Genomic DNA, 20,276 nt, shown 5'->3' on the forward strand with positions numbered 1-20,276 from the left:
TCACCCGGTTCACATTGGCCTTGCTAGCAGACCTAAGATATCTGAGACACTCTGCCTTTGCTTTGGAGAAGCATATGTTGACCTTATGGTATCTAAACATGGTCTGTGTATTGCTGCTGATGGAAACTGCTACCCTGGAGGCTGACTGGTAAACTGCTTGAGCCAGCTGAGAACCCAAAAATGGAATGCATTTCTGGGCCCTTTCTTTTCAACATTCAGCCTATTTATACTTGTGCTCCCAGCATCCTCTGGAGCGAGGCCTGATTGCTGCTGCTTTGGTCAGCTTCCTAATAGAAGTATCCATGGAGGAAAGCGGTCCATCTTCTTTACCTATTCATAGCACCACACTCTTTAACTGATGTCCTGAAAAAGATAAATTAACTTATCTGCCCAAATAGAAGATACCCATAGTCATTCCTCAGAAAAGGGAGAATTGCCTTTCTTTGGGTCTTTGAGTTACTCTCAGATTATCAGGCATTATTTTGAATATGAAATAAAAAGTATTATTTGGAGAAGACATATCAGCCTAAAGTGACCCCAGTCAGTGCTAATTTGGAATATTTTCCCTTCATAAGGTTGACAAAAAAGAAATAAAAATAATTTAATGGAGATTTAGTAATTATTCCTGGTGACATAATCTTTAAGTGTTGGCTGTCTTAATAAGCAAAGAAAAAGAGCAGTTAAAAAAAAAAAGCAATACCATAAGTTGTGATGTTATAGCAATTATAAATGCATATTTGTAAGACAAATGAAAAAGCAACTGTTCTAGTGTTATTTGATTGGCTTTGGACAAAGGCTCAATGACTGCATTATATTTGGATCCAAAGGTCCTGTATCTCAAACACTTTAGAGGGAAATAAAGGTCATGTGTTACTGTGTAAAAGAGACATCTTTTACATAGTAAAGCCTCTGTTGGCAGACTCAAGTGTGAACTCTTGCTCCTAATCTGTACCTCATCCCATCCTTTTCAATTGCCCTGACCACTGACTTTGTTTTTTTATTCTCCCATTATGCTATTTATGCCCCCTTCATATCTGATGCTCATATTTGATGTCCTAGCTACGTTGCTGAATTTTCTGCTGCAGCGCTGCCTCTTTATCCACAGGGCATCTCTGAACTGCCTTGGAAACTCCATTTCTAGACTGCTTCAGTATGTCCTGCTGGGATTCTTTGATTCTGGAGCCTTAGAGGGAGCCGAGAAGGTTTTACTAGAAGTGGGGTTACCTTGAGGCTAATGAAGCTTAAGTTCAGGGTTCCAGCTGTCATGGGCTCCTGTGAGATGCTGGGAGTTGTAAAGTGTTCTTGGTGGAGAGAGGAAGCAGGTTGCAGTCAGGAAGTGTTTCTATGTTAGCATTTCTTTCTTTCTTTTTTTTTTTTAATGTATTTTTATTGAAGTGTAGTCAGTTTACAATGTTGTGTCAATTTCTAGTGTACAGCATAATGCTTCAGTCATACATGAACATTTGTATGTTCATTTTCATATTCTTTTTCACCATAAGTTACTACAAGATATTGAATATAGTTCTCTAGTTTATACAGTATGAACTTGTTGTTTATCTATTTTATTATATTAGTTAGTATCTGAAAATCTTGAACTCCCAGTTTATCCCTTCCTACCCCTTCCCTGTCTGGTAACCGTAAATTTGTTTTCTATTTCTGTGAGTCTGTTTCTGTTTTTTAAATAAGTGTGTTTGTCTCCTTTTTTTTAGGTTCCACATATAAGTGATAATCATATGATATTTTTCTTTCTCTTTCTGGCTTACTTCACTTAGAATGACAGTCTCCAGGTCCATCCATGTTGCTGCAAATGGCATCATTTTTTATGGCTGAATAGTATTCCATTGTAGAAATATACCACAGCTCCTTTATCCAGTCATCTGTTGATGGACATTTAGGTTGTTTCTGTGTCTTGGCTGTTGTAAATAGTGTTGCTGTGAACACTGGGATGCATGTGTCTTTTCAAATTAGAGTTCCCTCTGGATATATGCCCAGGAGTGGGATTGCTGGATCTTATAGTAAGTCTATTTTTAGTCTTTTGAGGAATTTCCATACTGTTTTCCATAATGGCTGCACCAAATTACGTTCCCACCAACAGTGTAGGAGGGTTCCCTTCTCTCCACAGCCTCTCCAGCATTTATCATTTGTGGACTTTTGAATGATGACCATTCTGACTGATGTGATGTGATAACATCATTGTAGTTTTGATTTGCATTTTTCTGATAATTAGCGATATTGAGCATTTTTTCATGTGCCTATTGGCCATTTGTATGTCTTCATTGGAGAATTGCTTGTTTAGGTCTTCTGCCTATTTTTAGATTGGTTTTTTTTTTCTTATTAAGTTGTATGAACTGTTTATGTATTCTGGAAATTAAACCCTTGTCATTCTCATCTTTTGCAAGTATTTTCTGCCATTCTGTAGGTTGCCTTTTTGTTTTGCTTATTATGTTAGCATTTCTGTAAGGCTCAAGCATTTAATGATCATTTCTTTTACATTCTAAGTAAATATTTACTTTTGTACCTAATTTTGCATTTATCAATTTGTATTCTTATTCTTAGGACCACCCAAATTGTATATGCTTCAGGTCACACAAAATCTGGATCTACCACTGGGTTTTGCTAAATGAGATACCTGAGTGTTTTGCTAGTACCTATTTCCCTACAATTAGTAATAAATAATTTATATGAGTAAACATACACTGAGTAGAACCTAGAGAATCCCCAAATCATCCTAAAATCAATATTTTGGTGACTCTTTTACAAGAGATCTGAAACTTCCTGGCAACCAGCATATTTCAATATTAGTGAATGCTGTAAAACTGGAACTCTGATGCTGACTTTAGTTCAGTTCAGCTGAAGTCTGCAAGCCTTTGTGGAATGCCTACTGTGTGTGATGAAGGTGCTGGGCCAGGTTCCCCCCCCCCCCCCAGATAGTTTTAATTCAATTTAAGAGTCGTTTGAAATTAATTGCCTTAACAGTGAAATATTTTTAGTTCCTGGGAACCTTAATAGCAGTTCTCTTTAAAGAAATAAGAAATGGGAGCCAGTGTGATAAATATGATTAATTGCCAAGGGACAACAATGATAAATTGTTGGTACCAGTCATTTGATGTCCTTTGAAACAAAGAGATCTGTCAGTCTGCCAGTGTTGGGAGTTTCAGCGCAGAAGATATAAAATGAAAAATATCCTTTATCTTTTTTTATATATAGTTTCGTAGATGATGGCTGTAGGTAACTTAGGGGTAATTATTTTTCAAACTGAGGAACCCTTTATTGAAAATGAACTATATTCATCATTTCATCATTCTCTTAAAATGTGTTATTAAATCAGTATCAGGTACTCATGTTTGAGAAATATCATAGAATTCCTAAAAGACAATTCAATATAATGTCAGATAGTGATAAATGTCTTGAAGAAAAAGTCAGAGAAGGAGAGAGATTGATGATTGGGTGAGTGCTATTGTAGAAAGGCTGTACTGCCTTCCTAGCTATTCCTTGGATGTGCCAAGCATATCCCCATCTCAGGGCCTTTGCACTCACTTGCTATTGCTTCTGCCTGGATGCTTAACTTCAGAGAACTGCATCAGTTATTTTTCTCACTTCACTGCAGTTTCTGACCACTCTGTTGAAAGTAGAACCTTCCACCATTCTGTTTCTCTTCCCTCTTCCTCACCATCTGACCTTGGGAACTGAAGAGATTCAGAGAAATTCTTTGTTAAATCTTCAGCTGCCTGAACTCCTACTGCTTGCCCTCTGAAATTCAGAAATGGAAGATTTTAAAAATATGTCTTGCTATTTAATCTGGATATCCAAATCAGGAACCAAATAATTTTGTATAGTAAGGGGTACTTGTTTTCTTTGTAGCACTTTTTACTCTTTGATGTGTTTATCTTTCTGTTTGTCTACCTGTCTCCCTCACTGAAACATTAGTTGCATGGTGGCCTAGACTTTGTTTTGTTTGCTGCTGTGTCATCATCACCTGGAACAGTACCTGGCATTGATGCTCAATAAGTATGTGTTGAATAAATGTGTTAATACATGAGTGAATCCATCTGACCTAAAATATCATCTAAATTTAAATTTAATTTTTAAAATTTAAGTATTTTTCTTAATTTAAAAATATGTGATTATATGGGAAAGGCTTATTTTACCTTATTAAGTGTTAAGAAGCAGAATCCTGGATTATATACACAGATGATTTCCATTTACACTGAAACATTTCAAATCTTTGTATGTGTTCATTTATTCATTCATTCCCTGAAAGGAAACTTATTGAGCATCTCCTCTGTGTCCGCTCTGTGCTAAATATTCTAAGTCAGCTACAGTTTCATGAGAAGACAGATCATGAAACAACAGTAAATGAATGCTGTCTTTCCCCTTCATTTCTCTTTAGCTATGTTGATCTTTTTATTTTGCTCACTTGCTAACTTCTTTCCTTTGCACAGTTTATATCATTGTGTGCTTAATATCTGTATCCCTCTACATCATAAATTCTGTAAGGCTAGGGACCATGACACCATTTAATACCTAGCTTGATGCCTAATATATAGTAGGTACTCAGTGAACATTTGTTGGGTGAATGAATGAATGATTAGAAGAGTTGTTCCTCCATAGTAGGAACACCATATTTAATCTTTAGTGGAAGTTATGGGAAGTAAATTTCAAGCTGGGATCTGAAGAATGAAGAAAAATTAGCAAGTGAAGAAGACCAGGCAGAATGTTCTGGAGCTTAAGGTCAGACCTGATCCTAAAAGCAATAGAAGAGTTTTAAACAAAAGTGGCACTATCGGACTACTTTTCAGTGGTATTAGGAACAGACTGGATGGGCAATGCTAGAGCAAGAGGTAGTTTGGAAGGTGTTGGTGATAGAAGGTGGTGGCCTCTGTTGGATTCTTGGCCACATGGAAAAAGAGAAGTGGATACATCTGAAAGATTTTCAGACTGGGGATGGTGAGGGAGAGGGAAGAATAAGTATGATCCCAAGCCTTTGCCTTAGACAGCTAAGAGGATCCTAGGGCCACTCAGTGAAACTGGGGACTCAGAGGGAGGAACTGTTTGAGGAGAAGAGCCTCAAGTACCCTTGAGACCTGTCTAAATTGAGGCTGAGCATTAAGGACTTGGTTATATAGCTGAATTTTCTAGGTATAGATACTTAGAAAAATGCCTGGAAAGAAATAATCAAAATGTTAATAGTTTGGAACTCTAGTTATGTTTCTAAACTTTTCTTATTAAATTTTAGTTTTCACTATTAGTGTGTTTTATAAAGGAAAAATAATAAACTTTAAAAAATTATATTAGAATCTGTATAGGAAATGCTGTACCAAAAAATGTAAAGGACAAAAAGCTAAGGCCTCCTTAGGTAAAATATGGGCTGTTCTCAGTGAAAATAAATGACCCTGAATAGAAGGCCATTATGTTATGTGTTCACCATTATGGTATGTGTGTGTGTGTTGTGGGGAGGGTGGGGGTCGTTTGAAAATTTAACCTTATTATTCAGAGAAGGTCTGCTAGAGGCAGAGACTGTTATTCATCCATTTATCCTTAGTCCTCAGCAAAGTCCCTGGAACTTAGCCATGGTTCAAGTGAAAGCTTTCATTTTAGATTTGTTGCTAATTCATTTATTTTTATTTACATCACTATTCACTGCAGTTGTTATACAGTGATGTTATTTGTGTCATCTTGGTTTCTAGGTAGATTGGGGTCAACTGGACTACTTAGTTGTTGACATGCCACCAGGAACTGGAGATGTGCAGTTATCAGTCTCACAGAATATTCCCATTTCAGGTAACTCTTAAATTTAAAGTAATTTGTGCTGTCTTTGATGTTTTGCTATTGCTGTACAGAAAAACAAACTCCATAACAGACAAACATTTCTGTGTCTTAAAAAAATTATCATTTATAATTTTACCTATAGAGATCAGATTCATGAACTGAACGTTTCAAAATATTACCACAATGAACACATTTACAAAAACAGAAAGACACTTTGAAAAGATAATGTAAATTTGCGTTCTGGAAAAGAAGTAGTGCTTAAGTATTATTTAGGTAAAACGTGGCTGTTTGGTTCACAGCTGCCTAGCACTCACAGCATAGTGCCTGATAGGTGGTGGGCACTTAGTAAACATTTACTGAATAAATTCTGGATAAGAGTAATTTTTCCTAATAGGAAAAATTGGCTTTTTGATAAATACAACTATGGCAAAATTTTATATTCTGCTCATTATTTAACGTTAAAGTTGGGAGCAGTAAACATACTAGCTTACATCACATATACAATACTTCGGTATGGTAGTGGGTATCTTTTTTATGATACAGAATTTAAATGTTAGTAGTTAGCATAATTTTATGTTGAATATGTTTGTAAGGATTTTCCTAGATTGCAACAGAGAAATAGTTGTAAATCTCTCTTATATACATGTAAGAACTTTGGGGGAAATAATGGAATTTTTAAATGCCTTTGCAGATCAGTTATTTATTGGTAATAAATAATTAAGGGAGATCACTGACAATCATGAAAATGTTTAGAAAATAGGTGTTTGATAATATATACACATTGCTTGGAAATATCAATATAGTATCACTAATAGTTATGAATATGTTTGATGTTTTAAATATGTTCATAACCTTTATGGAGTCTGAGACTTTTTCTTTGTTGAGATGAATTATAAAGCATGAGATGGGAGTAAACGGAAATAACATAGGAAAATAATTCATCTTTTTTGTAGTCAGCATACTATATGGTGCACTTTTTCTTTTTTTAAGTAGTTTTGGGACTTCTATATTTTTAAATCGTAAGAATGGTCACTAAATGTCTATTGAATAAAATGTTATTCTGAGAACTTGAAATGCCTATTGCAGATTTCCAAAATGCTTGCTTATCCTCTCACTTATATGTTGTGGATAATATTGACAAAATTGGGCTAAATTGTCATTTATTCCCTGAGTTGTAAATTGTTACCTTGAGAAAGTTCAATTTACTTCGCACAGATAAACTGATGTCCCTGAGCAATTTCCCTTGTTTACTCAGATAACAGCCCCTCTGTTGAGACAGGATTTATGATTATATCACCCTGTTTTAATTTGTGCTTATACTGTAAAACCAACGATGTGTAGATTGGGGTTAAGATTTACCTCTCCTTTGAGGATTTTTTTCTTATATCCTAAAATTTAACCGGTATTTTCCTGTATTCCTTATCTCTGTTGAAGAGTCTACTCTATAATAGGTAATTAATATTAGATGAAAATAAAAAGCAGTATTTTTTAACATGTTTTATTGATTTATAATCATTTTAAAAGCAGTATATTTTAAATTTGGTAAAACATACGTAACAGTTCAGTAGCATTATGTACATTCACATTGTTTTGCAACCATCACCACCAACCCTCTCCAGAACTTTTTTATCTTCCCAAACTGAAACTCTACCCATTAAACAATAACTCTCAGTTCCCTCCTCCCCCTAGTCCCTGATAAGTACCATTCTCTTTTCAGAAACAGGGTTTTTTATAATAAGATGAGAGAATGAAGAATGAAGAAAACATATTTAAAAGATTGCATTAAACAAAAACCTGACATCAATTTTATGATTTAATAAGATTTTTTTTTTTTCAATGAGGAAGCCAGTGCTTACTTCTTTTCTTTTGCTTCTTTCTTTTGTTGTCATTCTTAGAATCTTCCTTTGGGAAAAACTCATCAACTCAAAGTTTGCTCTGTATTCCAAAGTAGGTTGCTGCTGCTGCTTTTCAAGTTTTTAACTTTCATTTCTCGCTCTTTTTTTTTTTTAATTGAAGCATAGTTAACATTAAAATTGTAATTCAACAAATATTATCCATATAAAGGTAGATGCTAAGCACTGTAGAGGATGCAAGAATAATTAAATCTCAGGTCTTTCCCCTAGACAGGAGTTTCATACCTTTTTGATTCTTGGACCTTTTTTGAAAATTTGATGTAATATGAACTCCCTCTAGGAAAATGTATTTGTACTTACATAAATACTATTTTTATGTATAATTTCGTAAGATTCACAGTCCTCAGGTTAAAAATCACATCCCTAAACCATCACACACTGGTGGTGGGAATATAAATTGGTGCAGCCACTGTGGAAAACAGTGTGGAAGTTTCACAAAAAGCTAAAAACAGAACTACCATATGACCCAGGAATTATACTCCTGGGTATATACTGGGGAAAAAACCCAAAACGCTAATTTGAAAAAGATACATGCACCCTAGCATTCATAGCAGCATTATTTACAATTGCCAAGATATGGAAGCAACCTAAGTATCCATTCATCTGTAGGTGTGTGTATATATATGTGTGTGTGTATATATATACACACACACACACACACACACACACACACACATACATACATACATACACACACAGACACAATGGAATACTATTCAGCTGTAAGAAAAAAGAAATTTTGCCATTTGTAACAACGTGGATGGACTTGGAGGGTATTATGCTAAGTGAAATAAGTCAAACAGAGAAAGACAAATACTATATGATACCACTTATATGTGGAATCTAAAAAATACAAGAAACTCGTGAGTATATCAAAAAAGAAACAGACTTAGAGACATACAGAACAAATTATCGGTTACCAGTAGTTAGAGGGAAGGGGGAAGGGGCATCTAGGGGTAAGGAATTAAGAGATGCAAACTATTATGTATAAAATAAACTACAAGGATATTATATTTTATAAGTATAAATGGAGCATAACCTTTAAAAATTGTGAATCACTATATTGTACACCTGAAACTAATATTGTACAGCAACTGTGCTTCAATTAGGAAGAAAAAGTCCCAGTCCTAGGAGTTAGAGCAAGGAAAAGTGCAGGGAGAGGGAGTGGCAGGTAAGGAAAGAACATGGATAGCTATGATATGGGGTATTAGAAGTGCTGTAGGAGAGATCTAAACCCCTTGGTATGGGGGGATCAAAGGAAGAAGAGATCTTGGGTTTGCAGGGAATTGTAAAATGCTTCATGGAGATGAGCCTTAAAGAACAAATAGGATGCATTGTGGTGCAGTCAGGGTAGCACCATACCTAGTTTGCTTTGTCTTTTCTTAGAAGAGAAATCTGAAAATGAAACTTCTAGTGTTCTATAATTCTATTAAGGAAATGTAATGTGTATTTCACTTTCCAAGTCTTATCCTTTAAGAAAATAGGGCCAGATCTTAAAGATGATTTTGAAAATACATAAGCTTAGTTATAGCTGGATTATGACAGTAAAATTATTGTTTATCAGAATTTTCCAAATCTTCTGTAATGGATGGGCATATTTTTATAATTTAAAAATGTAGGTAGAAAGCACTCATTCTTTAGGGCAGTAGATTTCTGTATAAATTAGTACCATGATGATTGGCTGTTATTAATAAAGTACCATTTAATGACAGTCTTCCCTATATTCGTTTTTTATTTAATGATCGCAGGTGTTATATTATCCCTGTTTTCTTGAATCTTTGAAGGTTAAGTAACTTTCCCAAGGCCACACAGTTACAGTGGATTATAGCTGAGGTTCATATCAGTTCTGATTGAGTTTAAAGTCCATGCTGTAAACCTCTACTTCAAGCTGCTCTAATACAAAACCCAACGATGTTTGACTCACTGGTTATCTGAGTTTAGTTCTAGACCATTCAACCCATTTAGGTTGAAATTACTCTAATCTAGGTGATCTCTGATAAAAATGACTTGTCTGTGAATATGCCTAAACCTGTCCACCCCTATGTGATGAGGTCCAACCAATGGTCTATAATACTAGCATAGTATATACATTTGCAAAAATTTAAAGGAACTTATAATGTTCCTGAAAGAAATGTTAATCCTCTTCCATTATGGAAAAAAAAATTTAAGTGTTCACTAATTCCCAAGAGTTCATCACTATGCATTAAAAAAATCCCAGAAGTCAACACTGGAGTCTGTTCTATTCAGTATATGGCACCAACTAATTTATCAGCTTAACAAACAACAAGCAAAAACTCAGCGAACAGTATCACAATAAAGAAAGTAAGAAAAATTACAAAACCAGCACTGATAACACTGGCTTTTCCACTTGGCGAGTTCAACAAGACAAGAGTAAGGCTGCAGACTATACTTGGTTATTCCCCACCCTCTATCCTGTCTCCTTTCGCTCTAGCAATTGCTACAACTTCTAGGTGCTTACTGTATGTAATGATTTAGTAGTCCATGTAAGCTCAAATTTGAATCGTTAGGCACTAATACTGCTGTCAACACATTCACCACTTGTTGCCACATGATGCTTTTAACAAAAATAAGAGAATGACTTTTTTTCTTTAAAGTTTCTTCTTATAATGAGCTTGTCATCTATCCCACGGAAAAAAATAGAACACATACAGAGTTGCTAATTAGCAACTGGAAAGAGGATCTTTTTGCTTCTATAGGTCTATCTCCATGAATTTTCCAAAAGAATGTCTCTTTACAAGTATAAAACACTTAATTTCATTCTCAACGTGGCCTGGAGAAATGCAAAGTTGATATAAAGGCTCTTTCTAATTCAGAACATTTCACCACTGCCACCCCCTAAAAAATCTTTTTTTTTTTTTTTTAAAGTGTTCAAGTAGTTTCTAAAAAATACCATACATTTAGATGGAGTTTGTACATTCATTATCTCATTTGATCTTTATAAGTCTGTGGAGTAGGCAGGTGTTCCGCAGGTAAGAATGAAGAGTCAGAGAGGTATTTAGCACCTTGCTAAATATCCCTGCAAATAAATAAAAGAATTTCTTATTATTCTCTTACAATGGAGCAATGCTAGTGATTCTCACCAGTAATTTAATACACAGCCTGTGTGTAACCAAATAACAAGTGCCTACATGCATACTATTATCCCAGGCACCAAAACAAACTTAATACTAAAAGGTATCAACCAACCACAAGGATGTTTATATTTAGTATGAGAAAAAGGACACCATAAAGAAATCCCTGAAATGAAAATATTTTTCTCTCAAAGGGAGAGTGAAATAAAATGTATGTTTTTAATAAATGCTTTCTTTAATTTATACACAGAAAAAAGTCTAGGGTAAAAGCAGTTGGGTTGGGAGAGATCACAGGAATGAATTAGAGGGAAGGTAAGAAAGATAAGGGGGCAGAGACTTGTTCACATAAATGGTGGTAACTATTCAACTAGCTTTGTCTTTATTAAATCAATATTAATTGCATAAGCCCTTGCATAAGGTACTCTGAGAAATACCATGATGAATAGGAAAAAATTATTGCATTCAAGCAGCTTACCACCTAGTTGGGAGGATAATTGATTCAACATTCATTCATTGATTCAACATTTTTTGAGTGGTTATAGGAAGGCACTGAATTTGGCACTGTGAAAAATACAAAGATGAATAAAATAGCCTTAGCCATGAGAGGAACACAGCCAAGGGCAAGGCAGGGAGGGAGCAGTGTTCCAGGTACCACTAGGACTCCAGCCTCTTTCTCCTCCCACAGCCTCATATCCTGCTGGTACCTCCCAGTGGCAGATCCCTGTTGAAAGCCAGAGGGCAAGGAAACTCAGTTGATACAGTCCATAGAAGTCAGCTACCTGGGCACTGATTGGAGCAGAGAGGGCTGGAGAATGAAGCAGAGCTTGGGGAAGGGGGAAGGGAAGCCAGTAGAAAACAACCAGAACAGCTTCTTTTCTTCATGGTCAGCATTGTAATTGAGAATTAGTGGTTTGCAGTAGATGAAGTACAAAGCAATGATTCCTGCCCTCTAAAAGTTTGAAGCTAATACAGATATCAGTAGTATAGTCAAATTAGTGAAAATCCACACCGCCAGGCAAAATTTTACTGTCAATTAATGAACAGATATAAGTATACTTTGTTGCAGAAGGGAGTAATGGATAGAAAAGTTCATTTTGATAGGATAAACTTATGGAAACCGTTCCCCTTCACTTTATTAAGTAAAGATTGATGCAGGAATACAACTTTTGGAAATGATTGTTATAATAGGAGGGACGAAGGCTGAGGACTTGAGAGGGGAGCCATCTTGACCCTTGCTTGGTCTTCTCTCTTTTTCTTCCAGAGACGGGCAGAAGCAGCACAGGAAACAGCCAGGTAGTCCTAGTGTGGGTCCAGTTTTGGTTTCTTACTCATAGAGAGGGAGAAGCCACTTTATATGACAGAGTAGTCAGTCAGACAATTGCTCAGTATCCTTGGGCTTAAGAGAGTCTGCACTAGCAGACTGGCATTGCATTATGAAAATGAGGCGATGCCCTTTCTTCCTGTCTAGGGCCCTTCCTGTCTGGACTCTACAGATAGAAGAAAAGCCAGAGGCCTTTCTGCCTCTCATTCACTTACATGAGATGGGGTAGGAATTTTAAATTAAGCCACCATAATATTTCAGTCGTTTAAAGTGAAAGGCACTGGGCTTTTTGCCACATTAACTGAATTCCTATTCACTCATCAAAGTTTCTTAAGGAAAAGCTGTACAAGTGCACACCAGTGTCACCAGTGTTCCCCCCACTGCCAGCAGTTTGCTTGGCCTAATCAGTTATCTCTTCTATGGTAACGCTCTTTGATTGCCAATTTGGACGGTAGTTCATAACATGAAAACCTTTTGGGATTTGGAGGATCAGAAACTTACCTGTTGGCATCGTTAAATAAGTAAATGACCGCGGACCATACTTGGCTGCTTTGGACTTTAGTGTGATTTTCCCCCTGCATTTTACAGTTTATAATTACCTCAAATTGCAAAGCTCAAAACATGTACCTGATAGGTGGAAGACAAGCCATAGCTTTTCCTCTTATTCAGAGATAGTAAATCTTCAGTATGTTTTCAATTTGTGGAATGGAACTTTAAAGGAGGCACTCAATTTGGGACTTCTTCCAGGTGTACTATCTTTCTATGCAAATGTTGGGCAGAGTTATAATTAATGAATGTTTGACAAGAATTGCATGATGTGGAAGAGAATTATTGTTTTATTCATCAAATTATAAAAATTCTTTCCAAAATAAATTTGTTTTGTTGTTAAGCAAATTTTAGCCAAGTGTTAAAGACTAGGAATTGTACTCTAGTGTTTTATCTTTCAGGGCAGTCCTGGTACTCAGTCTGAAACTTGAGTCATTGTTAGATTGGAAATCAAATTATTAAATTAAATATAATACCATTGGTTAATGAAGAACAATGTTTCCAATCTAAATTTAAGAAGTAAGGCTTTTGTCTTTGGGTAAACATGTATCATAGGTAGATGTTGTAGTGTATCAGTTAAGAGTTCAAAGAAACAGCCTGAGAATTAATAGCTTTTGAACTGTGACATGAAAAGACCCATGATTTTAAAAGCTTTCCCCAGTGATTCTTTGTGTAGGCCAACTTATCTGATGTTTGAATTCCTTCATCATCTAACCTGTGTTTTGATGAGAATTTTCTGGTATAGTTTATTCAGTGTTGTCATTTAAGAGTTTCTAGACCCTTCCTTCATGATATTCCTGACAGCTAAAATTCCCTAATATCTTGAAGTTCAATGAATAGTATAATGGCCAGTGGGTAGTCAGATTCATATTAAAAATGACTTTTAAATCCATTAAACATTTATATGTAGAAAAAGTACAAGTCCCACTACCTATCATTTATTTTTGTGCTTAGTCATAGATGTTAGAAACTTGATCAGAGTTTGATGTATAGCTCTGAAGAATGTCTTCACATGTAATGTGTGACAGTATTTGGAAACGGAGCAAAGTTTTTCCATATAAAGTCTCAGCCTATATTTCCTGAAATATACCTGGTTGAATAAAGCTAAGGTAACCAGAGTATAGCAGTTCTTCTCTCCGGAGTTTATATTAGAGAAAGAAAGTGTGTAAAAAGGAATGTGTTCCATTATTAAACAAACAGCCCGTGGTGGTGGCTCACTGTGAGTATGGGCAGGCTGAGCTATATGAGCATCTAACAGAATTTGAAATGCAAAGTATTAGATCTAAGAGTCCAGCATGAATAGATGCTCACAGAAGAGCAAAAGAGCTTTCTGAGTTGCAGAGAAATATGTGTACAACAAGTAGGCTCCCCTAGGTGTTTACATCAACATAAATATTGATTCAAGACTGGAGAGAAGGCAAGATTTTATCTTAACTTTACAGGAAATATCTGAAGTAGGGGAAGGATGAGAATGAGAGAGAGAGAGAGAGCACGTGCGTGAGAGAGAGCGAGCAAAGTGTAAGCATGAGAGAACTGTTTGGTTCCAGCCCAACCTCTTTAAAATCTCTGAAAGCTTCACTTGTTTCCAAGTCGTTCCTTAGTGAATACAGTCCGGATAGCTCTGGTGAATTCTTTGTTAACATCATTAAGGTGAAGTGGTTTGAAGCCTATTACCTGTTGACTCTAGTTTTGAAGAGTCAATCTTTATCTCTAAACAGCAGATATGCATCCTGATTCCTTTGACAAACTTGCATTCTTCATTAACTAAGTTCCAAAGTGCACGTGCTCTCTCTCAGCAGTGACCTTGAAGTACTGTGCTTTCCACTAATTACTGTGTTTTATATTTCTTTTCAGCAGCAACTGACACAATTTCCTGTAACAAAATTAATTTCTAAAGTGAGCAAAATAATGATTAATCTTTAAATTCATAAAACATGTTCCCTTTGTGACTATAATCAATTCTCTACTCTGTTGGAATGGAATATGGAGTCCAAAACAGTGACTCATAAAATAATTATTTATATTCCCTGTTGAAACACAGTCTGTAGATACATTTCAGGTGAATTTACCTTTTTAACCATGTTTTACTTAATCTAATGCTAATATTAGTGAGCATATTATATATGTAGCAAATAATGTTTGTAATTCAGGAAGTTTGGGAGTTGTAGAGGAGAATGACAGGGGAGAGCTAAAACATACCAAAACCAATCTCTTTTATGGTCAATGAACAATTGTGTTTATGTTAAGCTAGCAGAAAATGATTATTTTCTTTTACTACAAGTATTTTTAAATAAATCAAAGAGCATCAGCAGCACTAAATGTTAGAGCACTGTGAGCATTAAGAACAGCAGTTTCTTTTTGTAAGTCTTAGTTGACTTTATATTGATGTGCGCAAGAATTGTGTAGAATTACTCATCAGGTATAATTATGAGCCATTTTTGTTGTAGATTTTTATTAGGTTCCAACACGGAAGTTCTCATTCAAACATGGGAATTAGATACAATTTATGCCTTGGAGACTTAGAATGGCATAGTTGAGTAATTCCACACTGGTATAATTATGATCAGCCTAACACCTGGAATAATCAGTTTTAAATGCTTAACTACTCTGAACTCTGACCCAAATCCAGATATGCAGTTATAAATAGATTTTCCTCTTAATAGTCAAGAGAATTGGCAATTAAGACAATACTCTAAATATTTTTTTAGGATGTTTACGCATTTGCCAGAATCTGACAGACAGTTAATTAACCTCTTAGAGTAAATCTCAGCTGATAAAGAGCCTTTTACAAAGATTGCAACTTGGAAAATAACATTTAAACAATTTATTTAATTATATGGACTTAGATATTTACCCTGGAAAATGGATAGAACGTTCTCCATAGGATTCTTGAGATAGGTGTTTTATGATACTGTATTTTTATCCCCAGAAAATAATTCCATTTAGTGCAAACTAAACATTCTGTTTGTTGCTACTAGCATTCCTTATGGTCAGTAGAGGGAGCACAAGTTTTCTAACAAACCATCACAAAACTGAAGTGACATCATCAGTGATGGTTAAAGGGGAAAAAAATCTAGGCTAGTTTATACTGCTTCATATTCCAGGAGCCCTGAGAAAAATTAAAATTTACTAAGTAGAAAGCCAAGAACTGTAAAGATAAACTGTCATATCAGATTTGGAGACCATATTTTAAGATGTGTATTAACAAGAAAAAATTGACATAATTCCTTTAAAATTTGAAAATCTGGGTTTTGATGCACAGATTAATGATTAATTTTACTGGAGGTTTTGTTTGTTTATCTTTTGTTTGCTTTATTTCCTTATCATAAATTCTAGAGGTCATTGTAGGGCTGTCTGAAATGGTTATTTGTATGATGGACTAAAATTTGGTATAACAAAAGAAATGTAGTGATTTATGTATGGGCCAGTTATGTTTTTGTATTCTTTAAGAAGGGCTAGAAATTTTTTCTCAGAACGATGTTCTGAGGGCTGATTGCATTGTGTTTAAGGACTCAGTCATTAGTTAAGAACATATGTTTCAATGTAAAAAAACTTAGATTAAAAAAATCTCTTATAAATATGACTGATAATTCCAATAGAATGTTTATGTATTTTGTGAGCATTTCATGGGACATGGAAGATGATTGTTGTCCCTGTCAGAAAGTTATTATGATGTTTGAGTGGTGCTATTTAGATTATAAAGAAACTCAGATGGCATGGATGCTCATTTGTGATACTACATTAGGGTTAAGTACAGAGAAAACCAAGTCACTTTAATCCCTCTCTCTAGGATCTTACAGCCATCAAAATAGTGTCACCGAGCATTTTTATAGCAGTTTTACATTCTTTTTTTTTTTTTTTTAATGGGAGAGCTCTTTAAGTTAAATAGGACCAATGAAAATAAGTTCATTTTACAGAGGAGTTGAGATGTATTGAGACTTAAGGAGCTAGTCAAGGTTATATGGTACATTAGTAAGCCTACAAAACCACAGTCTGGAGCTCTTCACTCCTAGTTCAAGAAGTTATGAACTAAGAGTTCATACAGCAGAAGCCTAGGATAGATGATCTGAAAATACAGGAAAATTATTTAAATCACCATTCTTTTGTTAAGTGCCTTTTTTGTGCATGGCATTGTGTTATTAGTTTTGTTTGATTTAAAAAATGAGAAAAATCGTAACAGTCCATGAAACTGTTGTGTATTGGTATTACAAATAGTAGAAAAAGGGTATTTAAAACAATAAAATGCTTATATCATATGAAAGCTAAAGGTACTTTTTAGGGCTAATGCAGTAGAAACCCCTTATATATTAGTATACAGTTAAGGAGAGAAATATGAGGAAATAGCCAAGGAGGTTTTGTTTACATGGGAAGAGAATGGCTCTGAGACTAAAGGGCCTTACTTAATTCTTGGAGGAGGTAGCATTTCATAGTCCCTTAGATAGGTTTACTGAAGCAGTCAGGTGGTTGTGGAAACTATAGTTAAGAGAGAATGCTAAATCATACAGTCAGAGAGCACTCTGAGACCTTGGAGACTGTCTGTCCTTGCATTAATTTTACAGCTAAGGAAACTGAGACCTGGAGTGATTCTGAGTTATTCTGCTCACACAGCTAGATGGGGGCAGAACCGGAATTAGTTCCCTTCCAAATGCCTAGGTATGGTAACAGAATCTAGAAGGTGGCAAATTGTAGGAATATATTGAATGTGTAGATTGATAGCAGAATCTAGAAGGCGGCAAAAACGTGGAAATATATTGGATGTTTGGTGTAGAGATGAGTATATTTTTGCTGTGATTTTATTTCCATCAGTTTTTAAAAGGGAAAAGAGAACTGTTGACTAGTTTTTGGTTTCGTGGGCAGAGTGAACTGAAATACAAGGATGTAGTGATCCATGAAACAGTTTGAAAAGTAGGAAGAGCTGCCTGATGGCAAATGTGAAAATGGCTTTGCCAGCAACTTCTAAGACATTTTTATTAATGACAGTAGTAAAGATGAAAATGGTATTACTAAAAACAACAGCTACCATTTATTGAATGTGTACCCTGTGTCATCATGTCAAGCATCTACTGTACATTAGTTTATTAAATTATCTCACCCTGTGATGTAAGTATTACTTTGCCATTTTGTAGATAAAGAAACTGAATCTCAAAGAGGTTATTACTCCAGTCATACCAGTAGTCAGCTGTGGAATAAAAATTTGAATTTTGATTCTGTTTGAATTCCAAGGCTGGTGTTTCTCAAACTTTATTAAAGAATAGACCCTCCTTCTAAAGGAAAAATAATCTGCCCCATACCCTCTAGACTTATTTTTACGATTAGACTACTTAACTAGGTGTAAACACAAATTCCTCAAGCTTATAGCTCTTATATAATTTTAGAAAATGAAAAAAAATTACAAATTAAATTCAGGCAAACCTTACAGGATCAATAACATTCAAAAATGACATTAATTTGATGTGAATGATGAAAGTTTTTGCTGACATGAAAATACCAATTGCAAGATGAATTTGTAGCTAACGACTGTTGCACAGTTCTTTTGAGTTTGGCATGCCTGTAATGCCACATGCTTTGTGAGAACTTGGTTCGGCTGCCACTTTTCTCTATTCTGATTTCTTTAAATTAACCCTTCAGACATTCTGTAGTAGTATCATTTGTCCTTCACTTGGTGCAATCAGTTGTTTATTGTTAATCCTACCTCTGTTCTCATTAACTGTGACAAAGTACTGCCACTTGGTGCCAATTTGATGGTTTGGGGCTCTGAAATGTCATGGCAGTGTGTATTTAGTTATAAGATGAGGGTTATCCAGGTGATCTAGAATATATTCATTTTTTTCAGGTTATCATGTAGAAGAAGACAAAATTTAAGAAATTCATAGACTCTTCACATTATAATGAGGCCTGCAGTATTTCCACTTAAGAAAAAAATTGCCCTGCACTTTCTCTCTAAACTCTCAAAACGATCTGGTTTCTGCGGGGTAATAGTGGAGACTCAGGAAAGCCTCTCCATCTACTTTCGGTGCTGCCTTAGTGCAGCCCACCACTATTTTCTGAAATTCTTCCACAGCCCCTGGTTTTACCCCACCAAACTGTTCTCCACAGTGTGTTCCTCACTAGTGAGCTTTCTATAATACAGGCTTTTGAAACTCAACGTGAGTATTACTTCTTTCTGGAAACATTCTCCTATTGCTTCTTATTTCCTGCTTCCTCACCTCATCCATTATCACCTTTGGCATCCTCTCCCCTAGACTGAATTAGTTACCTTTCCTTTATTTCTCCTTTATAACTCCATAACACCCTAGGCATACTGTTACAATAATGCTTAGCACATTGCATTGAATCGTTAATTTCTGTGTCTCCCCAGTAGGCTGTTAGCTTCTTGAAAATAAAGCCTACCTTGTGTATCTCCTAGCCAGCATGTTGTCTGAAAAGAAAGAAGATTCTGTTCTATAGCTGTGATCTTGAATCACAAGTCAGTTGTAATTTTAGCAGTGAGGAGTCAGAAATAGGCAAGAGCAAAGTAGACGTTTGCTTATCTTTTCCATTCATGTATGTAAAATTTATACAAATTACTTAAACAGTTAATGTGGTAAAATCTTTTAGTGTATAAGCAACATAATTTTGGAAGTAATCTTTCCATAAGGAATGAAATGGTAGCATTATTTTGCTGTCCTTTTGTTTTCTTTTGGTTAGGCGCTGTGATTGTCTCCACGCCCCAGGATATTGCATTGATGGATGCACATAAGGGAGCTGAGATGTTTCGAAAAGTCCACGTGCCTGTAAGCATTTCCAGCTTCACTGTTACAGAAATACAAAACACTTCTAACTGGAAAAGCCAGTCATTGAGAAATACTATCCAAATTTTAATTTAGTTCTGTGCAGAAATCTATTATGAACACACTACTTCATTTTAATGGTTACTTTAAAAACACATATAGGTGCATACATGTATACACATTATATTAGTGAAGGAGAATTCTAAAACATCCTTCAGGTGTGAATTTTCTGAACAAGTACTACTTGTCTCAGCTATATGTAGCTGTCACTGACAAACAAAATAAGAGAGTTTTAGGAAATTATTTAGGTAGATACACTTGAATAGATCACTGGTGCTAAAACACCAGAGAAAAAGATGAGTTTTTTCCTTCTGTCTCCTACAGTTTAACTCATTTATAGCTCACCATCTTCTAAAAAGTATCTAAGAATTTTCTGTACAGTGTGGCAAAAAAAAAAGAAAATATTATAAAAATAAAAGAAAGGACAATTAAAATTAGATGGAGTCAGAAGTAAAGTCTATAAATAACTTGCATGTCATAAGGGACTTAAATACATGCTAGAAGTATGCCATGAATTTTCCATAGAAACAGGACCATTAAAGAAATAGGACCGTTATAAAACTGTGCCTTTCCATAAGGTTAAAAAAAAGCTTGATGCTCAAGAGAAGCAGAACTGAGACCAGGGAGGCGTTAAGTCTCTCTTAGGTCCTCAGAAATAAAAGAAACCCTGTATATAATGAACACATTTTTACCACCTTTGTAACCATAAATAGACAGTTCTTCCTCCTGGCCTGGTGTGCCTCAGCAAAAGCAAGTGAACGTATGCCAGAGTGTGGTTTAGAACAAGCATTTCAGTACAAGGCTA

The 20,276-nt window shown here is 35.3% G+C and overlaps 1 protein-coding gene across 1 annotated transcript in view; it reads left to right on the forward strand.

Annotated features, from left to right (window-relative positions):
- Positions 1-20,276, forward strand: part of NUBPL (nucleotide binding protein like) — a 176,800-nt gene that overhangs the window by 124,596 nt on the left and 31,928 nt on the right. Inside the window, exons 7-8 of the mRNA XM_006191266.3 lie at positions 5,688-5,781; positions 19,329-19,414. Of these exons, the coding sequence (XP_006191328.1) occupies positions 5,688-5,781; positions 19,329-19,414 (180 nt within the window). The remainder of the gene's footprint in view (positions 1-5,687; positions 5,782-19,328; positions 19,415-20,276) is intronic.

This window comes from Camelus ferus, chromosome 6, assembly GCF_009834535.1.
Source record: "Camelus ferus isolate YT-003-E chromosome 6, BCGSAC_Cfer_1.0, whole genome shotgun sequence".
NCBI lineage: Eukaryota > Metazoa > Chordata > Mammalia > Artiodactyla > Camelidae > Camelus > Camelus ferus.